This window comes from Cheilinus undulatus, linkage group 16 (genome assembly GCF_018320785.1).
Source record: "Cheilinus undulatus linkage group 16, ASM1832078v1, whole genome shotgun sequence".
NCBI lineage: Eukaryota > Metazoa > Chordata > Actinopteri > Labriformes > Labridae > Cheilinus > Cheilinus undulatus.
The window spans coordinates 15,507,665-15,524,150 of record NC_054880.1 but is presented as its reverse complement, the minus strand read 5'-3'; the positions used below and the strand labels follow the sequence as shown (position 1 = coordinate 15,524,150).

At 37.1% G+C, this 16,486-nt stretch overlaps 2 protein-coding genes across 2 annotated transcripts; one reads left to right on the top strand and one right to left on the bottom strand.

The window, feature by feature from the left end:
- The first annotated feature begins 409 nt into the window (after positions 1-409).
- On the top strand, positions 410-2,852 carry LOC121523175 (uncharacterized protein PB18E9.04c-like). The gene is made up of 2 exons (XM_041807949.1): positions 410-589; positions 1,484-2,852. Exons 1-2 carry the CDS (start codon positions 536-538, stop codon positions 2,021-2,023), a joined length of 594 nt encoding a protein of 197 aa, XP_041663883.1. The 5' UTR covers positions 410-535; the 3' UTR covers positions 2,024-2,852.
- Positions 2,853-4,289: 1,437 nt separating this feature from the next.
- Positions 4,290-16,410, bottom strand: anxa14 (annexin A14). The gene is made up of 13 exons (XM_041807948.1): positions 16,318-16,410; positions 15,750-15,789; positions 15,047-15,143; positions 14,838-14,926; positions 12,751-12,864; positions 12,524-12,614; positions 12,341-12,420; positions 12,099-12,137; positions 7,363-7,453; positions 7,171-7,266; positions 7,025-7,080; positions 4,635-4,742; positions 4,290-4,453 (listed from the first exon to the last, which is right to left on the bottom strand). The coding sequence occupies exons 2-13, from the start codon at positions 15,774-15,776 to the stop codon at positions 4,391-4,393; spliced, it is 951 nt and encodes a 316-aa protein (XP_041663882.1). The 5' UTR covers positions 15,777-15,789; positions 16,318-16,410; the 3' UTR covers positions 4,290-4,390.
- Between the last annotated feature and the right edge of the window lie 76 nt (positions 16,411-16,486).

Below are 16,486 nucleotides of genomic sequence, written 5' to 3'. Positions count from 1 at the left end.
GCCCTTGTTTGAATTTAATTGATGACCCCTGGAGGATAATCTTTTGGTGGTAGTCCTGGTTAAATAACAGAAACCTCTTTTACATTTATCTGTGTACTAAAAGTAAGTTTGAGTGTTAATTGATAAGATTCTTTAAATCTAAAATGTTTTTTCTTACAGGAACAGTTTAGCAAAGATCATAAACAAGTATTTATTGGTGCAAGGTACATTCAGATATAGGTCAATAAAATGGCTCAAAATAGAAAGAGGCACACTCACACAAACACACATGCATCTCACAGTTACGTCCCCTAACCAACTTCCTGAATCCAGAGTCAGGTTATATTGTACGTCATAAATCCTCACCTGCCCCTCCTGAAACGTGATATTTTTCTATAAAAGCGGGAACAAAAACCTTCTGCTCAGTTTACCAGAGGAGAGTGGAAGTAGACCAGGTCACAGTGGGAGAACATCTACAGAGATAGGAGACACATCAGCCTGGTTGCTTTACAGCGGGACATTTAGAGTTTTATTTTGGCATCTCCAGCTCTCCAAAATGAAGACGATGCTTCTGGGATTTTACATACTGGCTCTGCTGGCCTTTGGACAGGTAACTAAAGAATTTTCAATATTTTAGAGATTAATCTTCAAAAATTAGTCAGTCAAAGCCATTAAACTGAACATATAGATTGATTCAGAAGAGGCCACAGGGACATGAAAATGTTGGCAGATTTAGTTTGATGAGTCAGGGCTGACGTGCTTCTTTGTCCTGAAAAGTCACGCAAGGTTTCATGTAATTTAAGCTCCTGTGAGGATTACTTAGCCGCTGGTGAAACTCTAAAATTAACCCTGAAACCTCTTTATTACTTACAAAAGAAACACTTGACAATCAGCATCAAGATTTATTATTTAGTTATTTTATGTACATTCTAGAAATCAAAGCTGATGAAAAATTGTCAGAAAACACTCTGAATTTTTTAAAAAGATTTTATAGTTAAAGGTTTGTAAGAAAAAACCCGTGAGTAGTGTATTTTTTTCTGAATAGTCCCGATGTCTAGAAATGTGTCTTTCAAGACTATAATAATGCTGTGACTCTGGGCTAGAATCACTAGTTTCCTTATTCCTCATTTCCAGTAAAAAGCACTCAATCATTGGCCATCAACTGCAGGCGTAATAAAGGCCAAATGGTGTCATCTTGTACGCGTTTCCTCCAGTTAGAGGCAATTTATGACTACAATCTCAGAGAAAATCTGAGATTGTTTCTTGTAATTCTTCGACTTTATAATTCCACCAACTATGTGGCTTTATACATCATTTTTTAGGAGGCTGACATGTCCTTTTCTCCATGCAATATGCAGCTGTAGTTTAAACTAAGTAAAAAGCATCCTTGTCTAATGCAAGAATCAAGTTGCATCAAATGGTTGCCAACTATTTTAGAAACAGTTGTGTTGATGCATTTGTTACCAGCACTGATTCAAATATTCCTTTCTCTCTTTCCAATCAGGCTCAAGAAAATGCTACGACTGCAGCTCCACCTAACAATGTCACTGTATCAAACAGTACTGAGCAAACTACAATGAACATGTCTACAACAGTGATTGCAACTACTACAGTCATGCCTACCACCACCTCAACTAATGCACCTCCAAACACCACAGCCGTCTTTACAACCACCACCGAGAGAAAAACAACTACACCAGTGATCACAACTCCTGCTTCAACTGCAGCCCCACCTGATTCTACAACTGGACGAACATCCCCTATGCCAATGACTACACACTCTCCACCACTCGACACTTCAGCATCAGCACCGCCTGTTATTACAACTTCAGCCATGGCTCCAACTGTGACTGCAAATACTACGGCCAGCTCCAATGCCACAACTTCCCCAGAACCTCCAACCAACATAACAATGCCACCACCAACAACAGCAAGAGTGACTCTAACGACCAAGACCACAACCAAACACAATGGAGGCTCAGAAATCAGAGCTTCTCTGCTGCTTTCTGCGGTGCCAGTATTGCTGTATACACTCTGCCACTAAACAGGAAGTTGACATTCTAAAGGCAAAGGACTTAAAGACTTTGTAATTGTTTCTAGAGGTGAATGTTGAATTGAAGATGCACACCAAAGATGAGACCAAAGAACTGAGTAAAATCATTATCTGATAGTGAACAGTGTTTGTACATTTGAAGAGTTTTCTTACATTCATTGTGCACATAAATTCAGGTATTTACAAGGCAGTAGATACATAAACCTTAGAACCATGTAGTTCAGACACCTTTGTATGTGTTCTGTTTTAAGTTTGGGTATAAAATTCACACTGGACACTACAATGAATCTAGAGAAGTTGTAACTTGTTCGATTGTGCCGCAGTGATCTAAGATTTATTCTAAACACTAGAGTGTATATGCACCTCATATGAAAAGCAATGCTGAATGAAATGTTTGTTACAGTGTAACCTTTTGTGCCTAATTCTCTGTGAAAAGGCCACACCTGACTGCCATTATTCCATAAACGGCAACAAATATGTGTGTAAAATATGATCAAGCAGAATGATAAGATGATAACATGCATCCTTGATGTACAGCTAGCGTAAAACAACAGTGAAAGTCTTCAAGAAAAACATTAAGTTATTAAACAGTTTTCTGGCAAATGTAATTCTCCCTGCTTCTGGAAAATAAAAGTGATAAAACAAATCAAAGTTGTCACACTCTTCTGAGGGATCAATCAATGAGATTGCACTGTCAACACCAAATAGCTGATTAATCCTACTCATTAAAAAAAAAAAAAACACGTTTCAAAATGATTCTAATGACAACCTATTTAATGAAGGCCTTTTAAGTTACAAGGAGTTTGATTTTAGATTTAAAGTCCCCATAAAGTGATAAAAAAATCTGCATTGTAGATTTGTTGTATGACAGGCCACTGTGTTATGAACAACCAGGCCAAATTTCAGTCATGAAAAACATCTCTAAATTTACAACGTTAAGCTTCAAAATCATGAAAAATGAGGCTGTAAAATCTGCTCTAGGGGGGTGTGGGCGTGAGCTGAAGCCACGCCCACTAACAAAAAATACAATCCTCTCATCTGAAGGAAATGGCTTCTAATCAGCTGTCTGGCCCTTATACTATAAATGCAAACAACAATATATCACATATTATTTATAATGTAAACACTACAATAAAGAGACATGAAATAAGGTACGTGTTTGCTTTGGAAGTTTGAAGCGTTAGTATTAACAATGGACAAAATGAATTATAATGGATTGTGGGATTCGTAGCTACACTGCCCTCAAAGAAAAGAGTAGTACAGGACTGAGCCATTTTCTCCTTGGTTAAATGCTGTTTTTGTGCCAAACCAAATTTTTACTATTCACAAGTGTTTGGGTAATTGGTTGGCTTAGTTCCTAGATTAAAAATGTTGATGTAAGAATTTTATAAAATGTAAACGCAGGATTTGAAAAGCAAAATTTACTTCTGGAACCAGAGCTGCCAATAAAGTTAACGGGTGCTGTTAAGCTCTACTCAATCCCAAGTATGACATTTTTGCTCAAACCAGCCTATCTTACACACAATGTTTGCCCTCTAGTGCTGAATGCTATATGAAGTGGGAATCTTGTGCCCCACTCAAGTATTTAAAGTGATTTTGGGAATGCAGATGGAGTGGTTTAAGGCGCTACCTATGTATGCGGGCGGCCCGGGTTCAAATCTGGCCTGTTGCCCTTTGCCGCATGTCTCTCCCCTCCCTCTTCCCTGTTTCCGAGTCTGTCCACTGTCCTTCCTCTATCAAATAAAGGCATGAAAAGGCCCAAGAATAAATCTTTAAGTATTTAAAGTGATTTAAAGCTCATGTGATGCGTTTTGGCTGGTTATTAAAAGGCCAACAGGAATATAAATGTCCTACAGAGGGTCTCAAAGACCTCGTCCAGAGGGGGCGCCAAAATCAGCACAAACAGAAATCTCATGAGAAGAGCTTTAAGGCATGAATATATATATTTCAAATTATAATTGTTACAAATTCTATATTTTGATTAAGACAGTAACACAAAATATATGTCTTTCAAAAATGCAGTGTTTGAAGAACATTAAAATAAGTGGGGAGATTATCCTCAGCCTTAAAGCGCCACTTTGAAAATATCCTGTGACTCATCAAGGTGAAGAAGAAGTTTTATTGTGGAAAATTTAAACAACAAAAAACAAAATAACTATATAGCACTCATATGATCCATCCCAACATATTTTTTTAATTAGTAAAGGCCATATTAAAAACTTTCACAAAGCAGAGAGAGTCTGTGAAACATGAAAAGTAGCCATGGACACAAAGTTTATTTTTACACCTCCATAAATGATTCACAGGACTGTATAAAAGGACAAAATAGGAATAAACATACATTTTTGTAGCTTGTATTTAATCTTCAGATCGACAGATGGCCAACAGAGCTTGTAGATGGTCTCCTTTGAACTTGTTTTGCTGTAAACAGAAATAAGCTTGTAAAACTGACTGTAGTTTCACATGAAACAATAATCACGATTTTGATCTTGATAATAACTTTTCCTCACTAAAATGTTCAGAATGATAAAACAGGTCATTTTAGCAATCATATTATCATAAAAGGTTTAGTGTTTTGCAGAGCATCATGAGTGTGACCCACCTGTAGAGCCGTGTAGAGAGAAGTTCCTGTTAGTTTCTTGAAGGCGGCTCTGATACACAGCAGATCCTCCTCACAGTGAGATACCAGAATCCCCTGCACTATGGGAGACTGAAAGAGAGATGAGTTTCACTCTGAGGGTTAAATGTCACATAGTTAACAATTTATGACACTTCAATACCCTGTTTATACCTTGTAATGTCCGTTTTGGGCATTTGGATACCTGTTTGTGATCTTTAGGGCGAGATGAAGACGATTGTATATCTGATAGCTCAGACAGAGTCATCTGGATTGGTTTGGTTGTGATGCCTAATATACCAGCACACATTAAACTGACATGATCTGAGGTAGTCTGCCAGTGAGAATAAAGCATTTCTTACTTATGTCAGTCCAGTCTTGCTCATAAAGGGAATCCTGTCTCTTTAAGAGATTGAGATCACTGACCCAGTAATAACAGCTGGTCTTTCTGCTATCAAATGGGTCTTAATACAATACAATTTTGGCTTTTTTTTTTTTTTTTTTTTTTTTTTTTTTTTTCAAAAAGACACCTGACTACTCACCAGTCACTTGGCTTGTGTTGCAATTTAACCAGTGCCACACAAGCTTTATTTGCTAAATAGTATATTGCCATTACCTTTAAAAGCATGTTTATAACAAAAGGAGGGAGAAAAGCTGTTAAAGAGACCCTTCTGGCCTCTTAGCTCATAGCTAATCTGTTTGTACAATGGGGATAATATTTGTATTAGCGTATAAGGAAGTTCTGATGGCAGGTTTTCAGATTTAGATTCAGATTCTCTGTATTGTCTCACAAGGGGGAAAATTTTTCATACAAGAGCTTACAGAAGAAAACAACAACAGTAAAGTAAGACCCGAGTCTACAAGTCAGGCACAATAAAAACAAAACAAAACAATACAAAGACCAAAATATACATACTCAACGATAAAAACCAGTGCAGAGATCAAAGACAAATAGAAACTATTACCATGTAATGCAAAGTACTGTACAATGTGGAGCTGTGCAAATAAGCTGTAATAGTGCAAGAAGAGCAACCTAAGGTCTAGTTGCCATTAAGTAAATGAGTTGCACAGGGGCTAAATGAAACCTTAAGTCTTTAAGATATCCTCACAGGAGTCCTAAAACGACAACCTGATGGTAAAAAGTCAAAGTCACACCAAAGCGGATTATTTGGATGATCTGTTTGTTGTAAATGGCCATTAACCCAGCCTACCACCTTTTTGCAGTTTTGATTATTCTTATTGGCTGAGTTTATGTTTTCAAACCATGCAGTGTTACAGATGATTAAAAAAGATTCAAAAAAATCTTCAGAAAAGAGTCATATTCTCAGAGGAAACATGGGAAGTTCCTATTTTCTTTGAGAAGAACAAATCTTTGCTGCACGTTTTTGTAAGCAGCATCAACATGAGGTTCAAAACAGCTTATTATCAAGAACAACTCCCAGACATTTATAGTTCACCACTATATCAAAATCAGCTGCTTTTATATGTGTTTTTAATGGACTAATAGTTTATGACACATTGACATATGACAAACGGACAAAGTCATCCACAACAGGCCAGTGGTCCTGCTCATCAGCCTCAAAAGGGCTGACAATGATGGTGTCATCAGCAAACAACAGGAACTTTCTGTATGTTTGTGGAAAAACATGCTGAGTGCAATCAGTTGGTTAAATGAATGCCCAGTAGGGATGTTAATGCAAAGTATAAAGGTAAAAAAACACAGCTATTTTTCATACATATTTACCCAAAGAGAAAATGTTGGTTTCACCACTTTTTTGAATATCTGTTCATAGGAATAAGCTCCTCTGTGATAGGCTAAGGGCGATTTACTGTACCTATACAGCACAAGTCATTCATGAGGCTGTTTAGAGTTTCCTACTGACTCTTACAGTGTGAAGAATAGGCTGCCATCTAGTGGTGAGGGTGCATGTGCAAACAACTGACAATCCTCCGCTTACCCTATTCTTTTTCAAGGCTTTAAGGACCCACCATGAAGCAAAACATTGATTTGTCCTTTCAAGGCTACACTAGAAACATTGTAGACTAAGTGGAACAGGATCTGTTTACAATTCAGATACAAATAACTAATAATATTCTAGCTTAATAGTTCAATCCAAGGTACCAGAATACACCGATTCATGTTTTGGTCATTATACAATGACGAAAACTTTTAAGTATAAATGTTTTAAATAATGTTTCAATTAATTATATACAAGACAACAAAACTAGGACATATAATTTGATAAATAACTTTGATATGTCTACAGAAAAGCCTCCCATAAGACATTTAAATATTGAACCACTGCAGCCATCCTTCAATCAGTCACTCATCTTTTTCATAAATCCTGAATAAATAAAGAAGTGCACCATCCTACCTTCATTGAAGTGAGTCGTTTAGCGAGGTAGACGTAAGGCTCCTGTATGCACTGGACTGTCAAATTACAGAAAAATACCTATCAGTGACTATTCATCACACAAAGAGCACGTTTATCCCTCATGCAGTATCTTAATCATTATCTACCCAAAATCGATAAACCCAGTTTAACATCTCCAGTGAAGTTTTTCTCCACAGCCTGATCCACCATCTGTCCACTCTGCAGCTCCAGCCCCATCAACACTGTCAGTACAGGAATACACACATGCACATTTCAGTTTGTCACCAACTTCAAACACACAGGAACAATTATTTAAAAAAAATATCGATCAGCCTCACCTTTATCAAGATGGTTTAAGTCTCTGGAGGTCAGAATGTCGATCCACGGACCCGCATCAGCTTTTTTACCATTCAGCGATGCACGGAGAGCCTGAAGATGAATAAAAGCATCACTGAAACACCTGATGGTGATTACTAGAACATAATTTCCTTTTAACTGTCCATGCAGTTCTCCTCATATTTAACAACGGTTTAAGCTGAAAAACATACTAGTGAAAGCAAGCCTCTAACCCAAGGTTTATCATGGGAAAACTAATATTCTTCTCTAATTCATTTTCTGATTGCTGAATCTCTGGGAGGATGTATTTCCAAACATTTCATTTTGCCCTGTTTTCCTATGATACAGAGTGATTTTTGGTAAAGATCTTTACCTACATGTCTAATTATTTCTAAAATAAAATGACATGGAGTCATTATCATAGACAAACAAGAGACGATTTCCAAGAGAATGAGATAAATCAGTCAAAACCTAAAGACAACAACCATTTACCCATTATCACAGTAAAACCATCAAAATCTCCAATTTAAATGTTCAAATGTCTCAGATGGATGAATCTGGTTTACATCCTGATTAAATTATAAGGATACATGTATACTTCTGAATACAGTAGGTATAATGTAAAACAGTAAGAAGCAGGGACTGAAAACAACATATCTTATCTTGGTGACACTGACGGAAGCAGGTTAGGGATGAGTTGACTTGAAGTCATTATCCACCCAAAACAGATTCAAATCGGGCCAATCACAACCAAATATAAAACACAGGTTTGAATGCCCTCAGGGACCAGGCCTAATGATAGGGATGACCTTCTGGGTGCTTTTTTAGCATATGATGCCCCTTTCCATGTAAAAAAAAAAAAACAAAACATTCCTTCAGAATGAATGAAAGTAAATGGGAAAGATGTTGTCTTGAATGATTTATAGCTTAAAATATAAAAAACATACAATTAATGGTTACCGGGAGCCTGATAAATGCAAAAGTAATAAACAATTGGGCCTTGCTGAATGCAAATTTAACAATAATTCTAAAAATACAATCTTTATGACCATTAAAAACTAATGCACTCACTGCAGTGTTTATGAGGCAGAAGGAGAAAAATACTGAATTATTTGTTATTGTTATTATCATGATTTGAGAATGTAAACAACACTATTAGCACAATTAGATTTAGGAAAAACTGAATTAAGGGTTTTTGGTTGAATCTCTTCATTTGTGCCCAAATGATGTAAAGATTTGTTTGCATTTAAAAACTGCGTTGTAATAGAGCATACAAATCCTTTTTTCTGCAGTTCCTGTAACCCCGACAAAAACGTTCTTTAAAAAAGCATATTCCATTATTTCAGAATTCATCTGGGAAAAGAAAACTAATAAAAAGGAAAGTTTATCATATATTAAAAGGTAAGGGAGGATTTAATTTTCCAGATTTAGAATTGTATTACCTTGCCAATCAAGCATTATACCTACACCATATTGTTAAACATACTGAAGAAGAATAATGGATTCAGGTTGAAAATGTTCAGGTCTGCCCTCAAAATATGTTTTCTAACATGTTTTCTAAAACTGAAAAATTTACCGCTGTTAATTTTATGGTTAGAAAATTATCAGCAACATGGAAAAAAATGAAGAGTCTTTTAAGGGAATCTATAACACAGCCAAAGCATACTTCATTGTGGAATAATCCTTGGATAACTCTTCAGAATAAAGTGTTAAATTGGTCTACATGGAAGGAGAGAGGTATAGAAACAGTGGAGGATTTAATGAATGGTAACAAATTTATTTCCTGGACTGACTTTAAAGGCAAATATGGTCTGTCTAATGGGGAATTCTTCAGGTACATGCAGCTGAGGAGTTTATTTCAAAGTTCTGACCTCGAATCTTTTGGACAACACAGTGAGTTAGAGGAAGTTATACTCAAGTCTGCAACATGTAACAAACTGACAGGTAAAGTCTCTAAAATCTGGTAGAAATCTTATTTGGTTGAAGCTTTGTTGAAATCTAGAATTTATGGAACCAGGATTTAAGAAGGGAGGATATAAATTCCAAATGGGAAAAATGTTGGAATATAACAAATGAAAATTTACATTTGATTTAATATAAAATGATTTATAGAATATACTGTACCAGAGATAAAATGCATAAGTATGATGGTAAGGTTTCAAAGAAATGCTTAAAGTGTGGAATCACAGACTCTTTGTTTCATGCGTTCTGGCAGTGTGGTAAAATTCAGACGATATGGTTGGAAATAGAGAACTGCCTATCAGAGGCTCTCAGTACGAAGCTTCATTTCCACCCATCGCTTTGTATCTTGCATGATGTTTCAAACAATAATGTGCAATTTCCACAAAAATGGATCATTCTCTTTTCCTCTTTAATATTAAAGAGACTTATTTCAAAACACTGGAAATCTACATATCCTCCTTCTCTTAACCACTGGAAAAATGAATGGTCTTATTTGAATATGGAAAAGCTTATTGCAATTTAAAAAAACAAAGTGACTCAATTTGAAACATATGGGGAAACATAATACAAGTTCAGAAAACTATACATTTAACAAATAATTAGTCTGTGTCTTACTAGTATAGCATTCTGGTACTCCCTGTTGTGTATGAATTGTCTGTGCTGATGATGAAGTATTTATTTATTCATTATTCAGTAGGTTGAATAAATAGCAATGCCTGATCAATGAAACTTTATATGAATTGTTCAAAGAGATGTATATTTAATTTGCTGGATTATAGTTATTAAAGTTATGATAAAGGACACGAAAGTAGGAAGTTGAGCTTGTTTGTTTTCCATGTGGGTCTGTTGTACTTCTATGTTGTATATTTATTTATTTTTGTGTAACGGTTTTGTTTGGTTCTGTTTTTTTTGTTTGTTTGTTTGTTTTTGTGGGGTTTTTTTTGTTTGTTTGTTTCTCTTCTTGTTTTGGTTGTCTTTATGATAATTGTACATCTTTATTGTCGTCTGTGTAATTTTTGTTGCTTGGAAAATGAAAATAGAATATTAAAAAAATAGAAAATAATAATAATAATAATAATAATAATAATAATAATAAAGAAATAGAGCATGCAACTGCCTGAAAAGTAAAAAGTTTATTGGGAAGTATCCCTTGACCTTCCTTTGATGGACTTAGCCCCATATATCTAACAGGCTCCGCTCCTGTTTATGACCATAAACATTGAGTGCATAAGAGTCATGAAATTTCTGGACAAGTATTGGCATCGAAAGATTACAAAATAAACAAATGTATAGGTGTATAGGAGTTTCTGTTAAGATTCTCTCAATTGAACTGGACAAACGGCCCCATCTTGTGACCGGACATGTCATGACATGACATCACATACTTTATGAGTGTATTTCAACCATGTTCAATGAGTTAAAACACCATAAATACATTGGTGAGTGTGTAACGAGTCCAGTAACAGTTAGGCAGACTACAGCTCCTGCTGTCACAGAGTGATCGCTGTCTTAAAGTCAGTGAGAACACAACACCTGAGTCCCTTCAATTAAAGATAAAAAAACATTTCATATATTAATGCAACACAAAAGCTAGTTTTGTTTTCTAATCTATTGTTATTCACTCTTCGGGCTTGTTTTCACTAAAACAAGGGTTGGTCAGCCACGCTGCAGGAAGAGACGCTAGACTGCTCTCATCAGTGGCTGCTGATGTGAAGTATACTGAATCTGCTTTTCCATAAATGTGATCCACAAGCAGGTTATTGCTAGCCCAGGTTGACCAAACCTCTCTCCAAACTGGTTTATAACATCCCCTGTTGCTAAAGCTGTTGCCATGATGATATATTTTGCTATGAAACAGGAAGTTGTTTTGAAAGGCTTAAAACACTTAAATAATGCTGAATGTGTAGCCAGTACAGAATTGAGGGTTATTTAAGTTTTGTCAGTGGGTGTTGAAAAATGGCTCAGTGGTACCAGCCAATTTCTACATCACTTATTCTGTTTGTGGTTGCAGGGGTCTGGAGGCACTGGGCGAGAGGCAGTTTACACCTGCCAGTCACTGGGCTGACAAACAGAGACAAACAACCAGACTCTAAGACTCACACCTACGGGCAATTTAGAGTCACCAATTAACCTAACAAGCATGCCTTTGGTGGCAGGAGGAAGCCATACCCAGAGCACACCCATGCATGCACAGGGAGAACATGCAAACTCCATATAGAAAGGCCAGGAACCTTCTTTCTGTGTGTCAACAGCACTAACCCCTGTGCCATTGTGCAGCCCAACAACGTTTAGAAAAATCAGCCCCCTACAACTGTAATTATGAAAACTGGCAGACATATAAATTACATGGTCAAGAGACCTCAGAAAAAAAATCCTCTACCCAGCTTATCAGGGTTAGGTCTCTTAATGCTTTACATAAATGAGAAAAGTTCACAGCTGTTGAACAGGTCAGTGTCTGAAAGACTTCCACGCAGCAGAGCTGAGCCACAACCCCTACTTGCACAAAGGTTCAGTGCTGTTTGCAGCTCCAGACAGGGCCCAGGACTTCTTACATCAGCAGCAGCCATTGTTCTGGTGCCTCTTAAAAAGGAACCTTCTGTTTCCTTAACATCTGTTGACTTCCTGATGATGGCTTGATACCAAAACACTTTAAAGTTTGTTTTTAAGGCCTACATGACCATGCAGTGAATCCAAAGGTGCTTTAATTGTTTAAAAAAAGATTCCCTGGTGTTTCACATAGGATACTTTTGTGTAATAAAGTATTTGGGAAAAATACCTCAATATCTCTTTGAACCCCACCAGGAACACTTTCTTTCTGCAAGACAAAAGGGGAGACAAAACACTTTTAATGGCAGTTGTGAGGCATAAAAAACTGTTACTTAAATCTTAGATACATTTTTGTACCATGGAAGGTGGAGAACCAATGTTTATGACTGCATCTTTTCTGATTGTTTTAAGGAATATAAAAGTGAATAGCTATAGACTAGATGAAAGTAAAGGAATAAATACTCAAATTACATTTAGCAAAGCTGAAACAAGCTTTGCAAAGTCTCCACTGGTTTCTCCTTGCAGCTCTTTCTCCAGGTCTTTCTTATATACTGTAAAAAAGTGACAAAATGACAGATATCAGGACAACAGGATTATGAATTAGTGATTTTCTTGAGTATTGCTCTTAATGTTTGTGCTAAAGTTCTGATTTACTTTGTTGGTATGCAGCACTGATTTCTTGAAGTTTCTTTCCTGATCTTGTACACAGAATCTCCAGCAGCGTTTCCTCGTCTGTTCCTAAACCCTGCACACATAAAACACACACGTATGAATCCAGTAACATTAAAAGGCAAAATTCCAGCAACCACACAAGGATTGTGTCATAAAACCTGAAGAAATTTACTTAAAAGAACCCTAGAAACTCAGAAATACGAACTCACAGCCATGGCCTGATGTAGGCGGTGAGCCTCGTACTGCAGAGGAGGCATCAGCAGCTCCAACAGGAAACTCTCCAGGTCTCCAGAGAGAGTTTTCTTCACAGCAGCAGCGAGATCCTGAACACAATCACAAAAAAAAAACTGCCATGATTTGACGCCCAATATACAAAAGTAGCTGAAAAAATGCCATCAAACTTGGGGTCTATCCTATTGATTTTTTTCATTTGATTGATAAAATTTAACACAGTAGGATTCTATCAAAATAAATCAAACACATCTAGAGCTTTATGACAAAATTAGCTTCAGAATTATTGTATTTCCTTACATCACTGCTGAAAGTGTAAAAAGCAGGTGTCTATAGTAGCATTGCCTGTTTCACCAGTCTGTCGCTAACACTTTAGCTAACAGCTAACTCTTACTGGTAGCCTATACCAGAAAGGCCCATGGGTTAAACTCACTTTCACCACTTAAGGCTGGCTGCAGGAACACCAGAAGTCCTGTCTGAACACCTGTTAAAAAGCTGGTTTCACACTAGAAATAAACTGGTTTACAGCCTGGTTAAAAAAACAAAACAAACATGTCTCATTAGCTAATGTCTTCATGTGCTCTCACTGTACGGGAGGCACCACAATGGTTTAGATTATATTTAGGAAAAACCTCACTCTGGACTGTTTGGCACGTCTCATTTGACTGACAGATAACTCGACAGGCAGAAGCTACGTTTCTGTCAACCAGAATGCTAGCTAGCTAGCTGACAGGAAGTCCAGCTTAGTTGGCGGGCTGTTAGGTTGATCCAAAGTTTGGTTGAGACCACAATTTCAATATGGAAGCTGCCACAGATTGGCTTCAAGAGCTGTTTGACTCCGCCTACTGTAAGCAGACGTCTGATGTCACACAGGGTTTGACCAATTTTTTCTACAGTCGATGAGTACAACTGTAACGATCACCAACTCATGCTAAAGCAGTTTGGGAGAAGTGTGAAAACATCTTTCCCACCAGAAAAGTTTTCAGTGTGGCTCTTTGCTCTTTATTTCATAAAACAATGTGGTTTGGCTTCGATAAAACTGTCACTATACTATAATACATAATAATACTCTCAGTTCTACATTGCTTTTGAAAAAGTGTCTACTACATTACATTGTAACACTGTATTATAGCTAAAGCTAACGTACCTACATAGTTGACATAGCTAGTTTGTGAGCTTAGTTTTAGCTATGTAGCAATTTTAGCTACATAGCTCCATTATCTATAGGCATTAGTTTCTATGTTTACTAGAGCTAACTTAGCTACACTGATAATGTGGATACGTAGCTTACATAGCTGCTTTATGAGCTTAGCTTTAGCTTCTTTAACTATGTAGCAAGGTTCTGTATGTAGCAACATTATCTACATTGCCTTAAGCAGCTAATAGAGCTACATAAGCTACACTTTATCAAACTTTTTATGAATCAGGTTTTGCAGGTCAGGTTTTTAGCTTTAAATTGTTGGTATCCTAACCATTACCTTAACTCTTACCCTTTCCCTAAAAGGAAGTTCAATCCAAATTTGTTTGGAAAGTTTTAGGTTGTATCTTTTTTCATCCTGAGCTACACGGCAACTCAGATAAAGGGTCTGCAGCCAGACTGTACTGAATCCATCTGCCTTGCAAGGTTAGATATGTAAAGATATGTAGATAAAGCATTCCTTCTTGGGGAAAAAGAGTGAATGAGAGACAGAGAAATGGAGGTAACACTGCTTCATCATGCATGCAGCTTCACACAGTGAAGCTATATCAGTTTATTCTGCCCATAAAGAGCTACTCCCTCTCTAAACAAAGGTGCGTTCAGTCTTTAAAGACCAGTTTCAGTAATATTTAATCTGCAAACACTAACATCACTTGGAGAGAAGAGCAAACATGCACAATTGCAACATCCTGTCATTGCTATTCCACAGTCTACTGCATGGCATTACAGGGGGGAATTTGGGAATATTTTACCCTTGGCAACTATTGCTGACTTTAAGATTTGGACTTCTGAGCATCATGTTTTATTACTGAATGTTTTAAGGGACAGAGGATCTTTAGCTTCTATTCAGGTGTTTAGTTTTCTCACCTTTTCTGTGACTTCTTCGAAGGTTTTGGCGATCACTTGTCTCTGAGCGTTGTTCCTATTGGTTAAGATCCTCACCAGAGTTCCTGTATCTGAGCCAAGAACACAGAGTTTGGACTGCAATTATGAAAATGATAGGGCAAAGCAAAACAAGGATTGAGTACAATGCCGGCAAGCAACACCACTTTGGCTTTCCTAGCCTGCACAAGTACCTTTCTTCTCCAGGGCTGCCTGGATCTCCATGGTGTCTTGGTCGTGGTGGAAATTGGAGAAGGGACGCACCGTTCCAAGGGTACCCCAGCTCATATCCTATCAATAAAATGAGGAAGCAATTTGAGCTTTTAACCTATGCAAAGAAAAGTTGCAGGTTAATCCTTGAGGTTAACATTTGACCCTTATTAGCTCTGTTTCTACCAAAAAATGCTAATTTGTGTAAAGAAGGAGAATAAGAAAAGAAGGAAGAGATTGTGTACTCATTCAAACAGACAATGAAGGTGTTGGCAGAGGACAAGCAAAGATAAAAGTCAGTTTTCATCACGTTTGAATGTAAAGAATGACAAATATCTCTAGCCTACTTCTGCTTTGACCGGTGGGGGATGGTTGGAAGAGCAATGCTATAGAGGTACTTTCATGTATGGTGAAAATAAATCAGGACATGCAGAGATATTTGTTAAAGGCATAAACAATGCAAGATGATACATGAGGATTCAATCAGATTTAGAAAAACATTCAATTTAAATGGGAACATGATTATACAAAGCTGTCCTGGAGTTGTCACTTGTGGTGAGGATTGTTGATAACATTGGAGGGCGTGGAGATAACACAAGCTAGCAGATTACTTTATCTACAAATATGGCAGCCTGGTAATTAGTGTCATAATGAAACAGTGGTGACGACAGGGAAGGGTTGACTTACATATGATTTGTAGTAATCCAGGTCCATGGTTTGGTTTTAACTGAGAGAAAGAATAGAAACACGAATTAAAATCCCACTTTTTTAATTGGCTTTTAAAAAATATTGAACAATGTCTCTCTATTTGGTGACTCTGTGCTGTACAACATGTAATGTTTGTGACTTTCTATGATTTTCATTCCATTTGGACGTTATTTTCATGGTTTTATCCACCTATTTGCACTTTTTAAATCTTGGTTCTGCTGCAGTAAAGCAGATTGCAACCTGAGTATGAGAGCTTTCACATGATTAAAGGTTATTAGATAAAAACACAATCAAAAAGATCCAGGTATAGGCATTAGCTGAGTATTAAATCAAAGTTACAGCCAATGCCCTTGCAGAAAATAGAGGAAAGGTTGGGTCAAATTAACACCTTTATCACTGTTTCTGCCACCAAATCAGTCACAGTGTCAACAAAACTTCACTTACGGTTAAAGTAATTTGTCTATTAGGCTAAAAAATCAGAACCAAAGGACAAGAAAGCAGCATTTTCTGACATATTGTGCAAAAAAAGGAGATTTTTTCGTCCTACCTGTAACAGAATGCCGGGTTCAGCTGTTCCAAGGTGTGGTGGTGTAGTAGAGCTTTTTACAACCTCTTCTGATCAGCCCTCTATCTCACTCAGTCCCACCCTCTCCTACAGCCACACCTGCTGAAGTTCAACAGCTGACCAATCATTGCTCTGGATCTCCACCTTTATC

Bases quoted from the DNA above. Each gene is read 5' to 3' on its own strand.
- LOC121523175 (XM_041807949.1), top strand. From the start codon at position 536: ATGAAGACGATGCTTCTGGGATTTTACATACTGGCTCTGCTGGCCTTT. The intron at 590-1,483 runs GTAACTAAAGAA...CTTTCCAATCAG, and splicing joins CTCTGCTGGCCTTTGGACAG to GCTCAAGAAAATGCTACGAC.
- anxa14 (XM_041807948.1), bottom strand. From the start codon at position 15,776: ATGGACCTGGATTACTACAAATCATAT. The intron at 15,144-15,749 runs GTAAGTCAACCC...TTTTATTGATAG, and splicing joins TGGATTACTACAAATCATAT to GATATGAGCTGGGGTACCCT. The intron at 12,138-12,340 runs GTAATTTGAGTA...TTTGTCTTGCAG, and splicing joins TTGTTTCAGCTTTGCTAAAT to AAAGAAAGTGTTCCTGGTGG.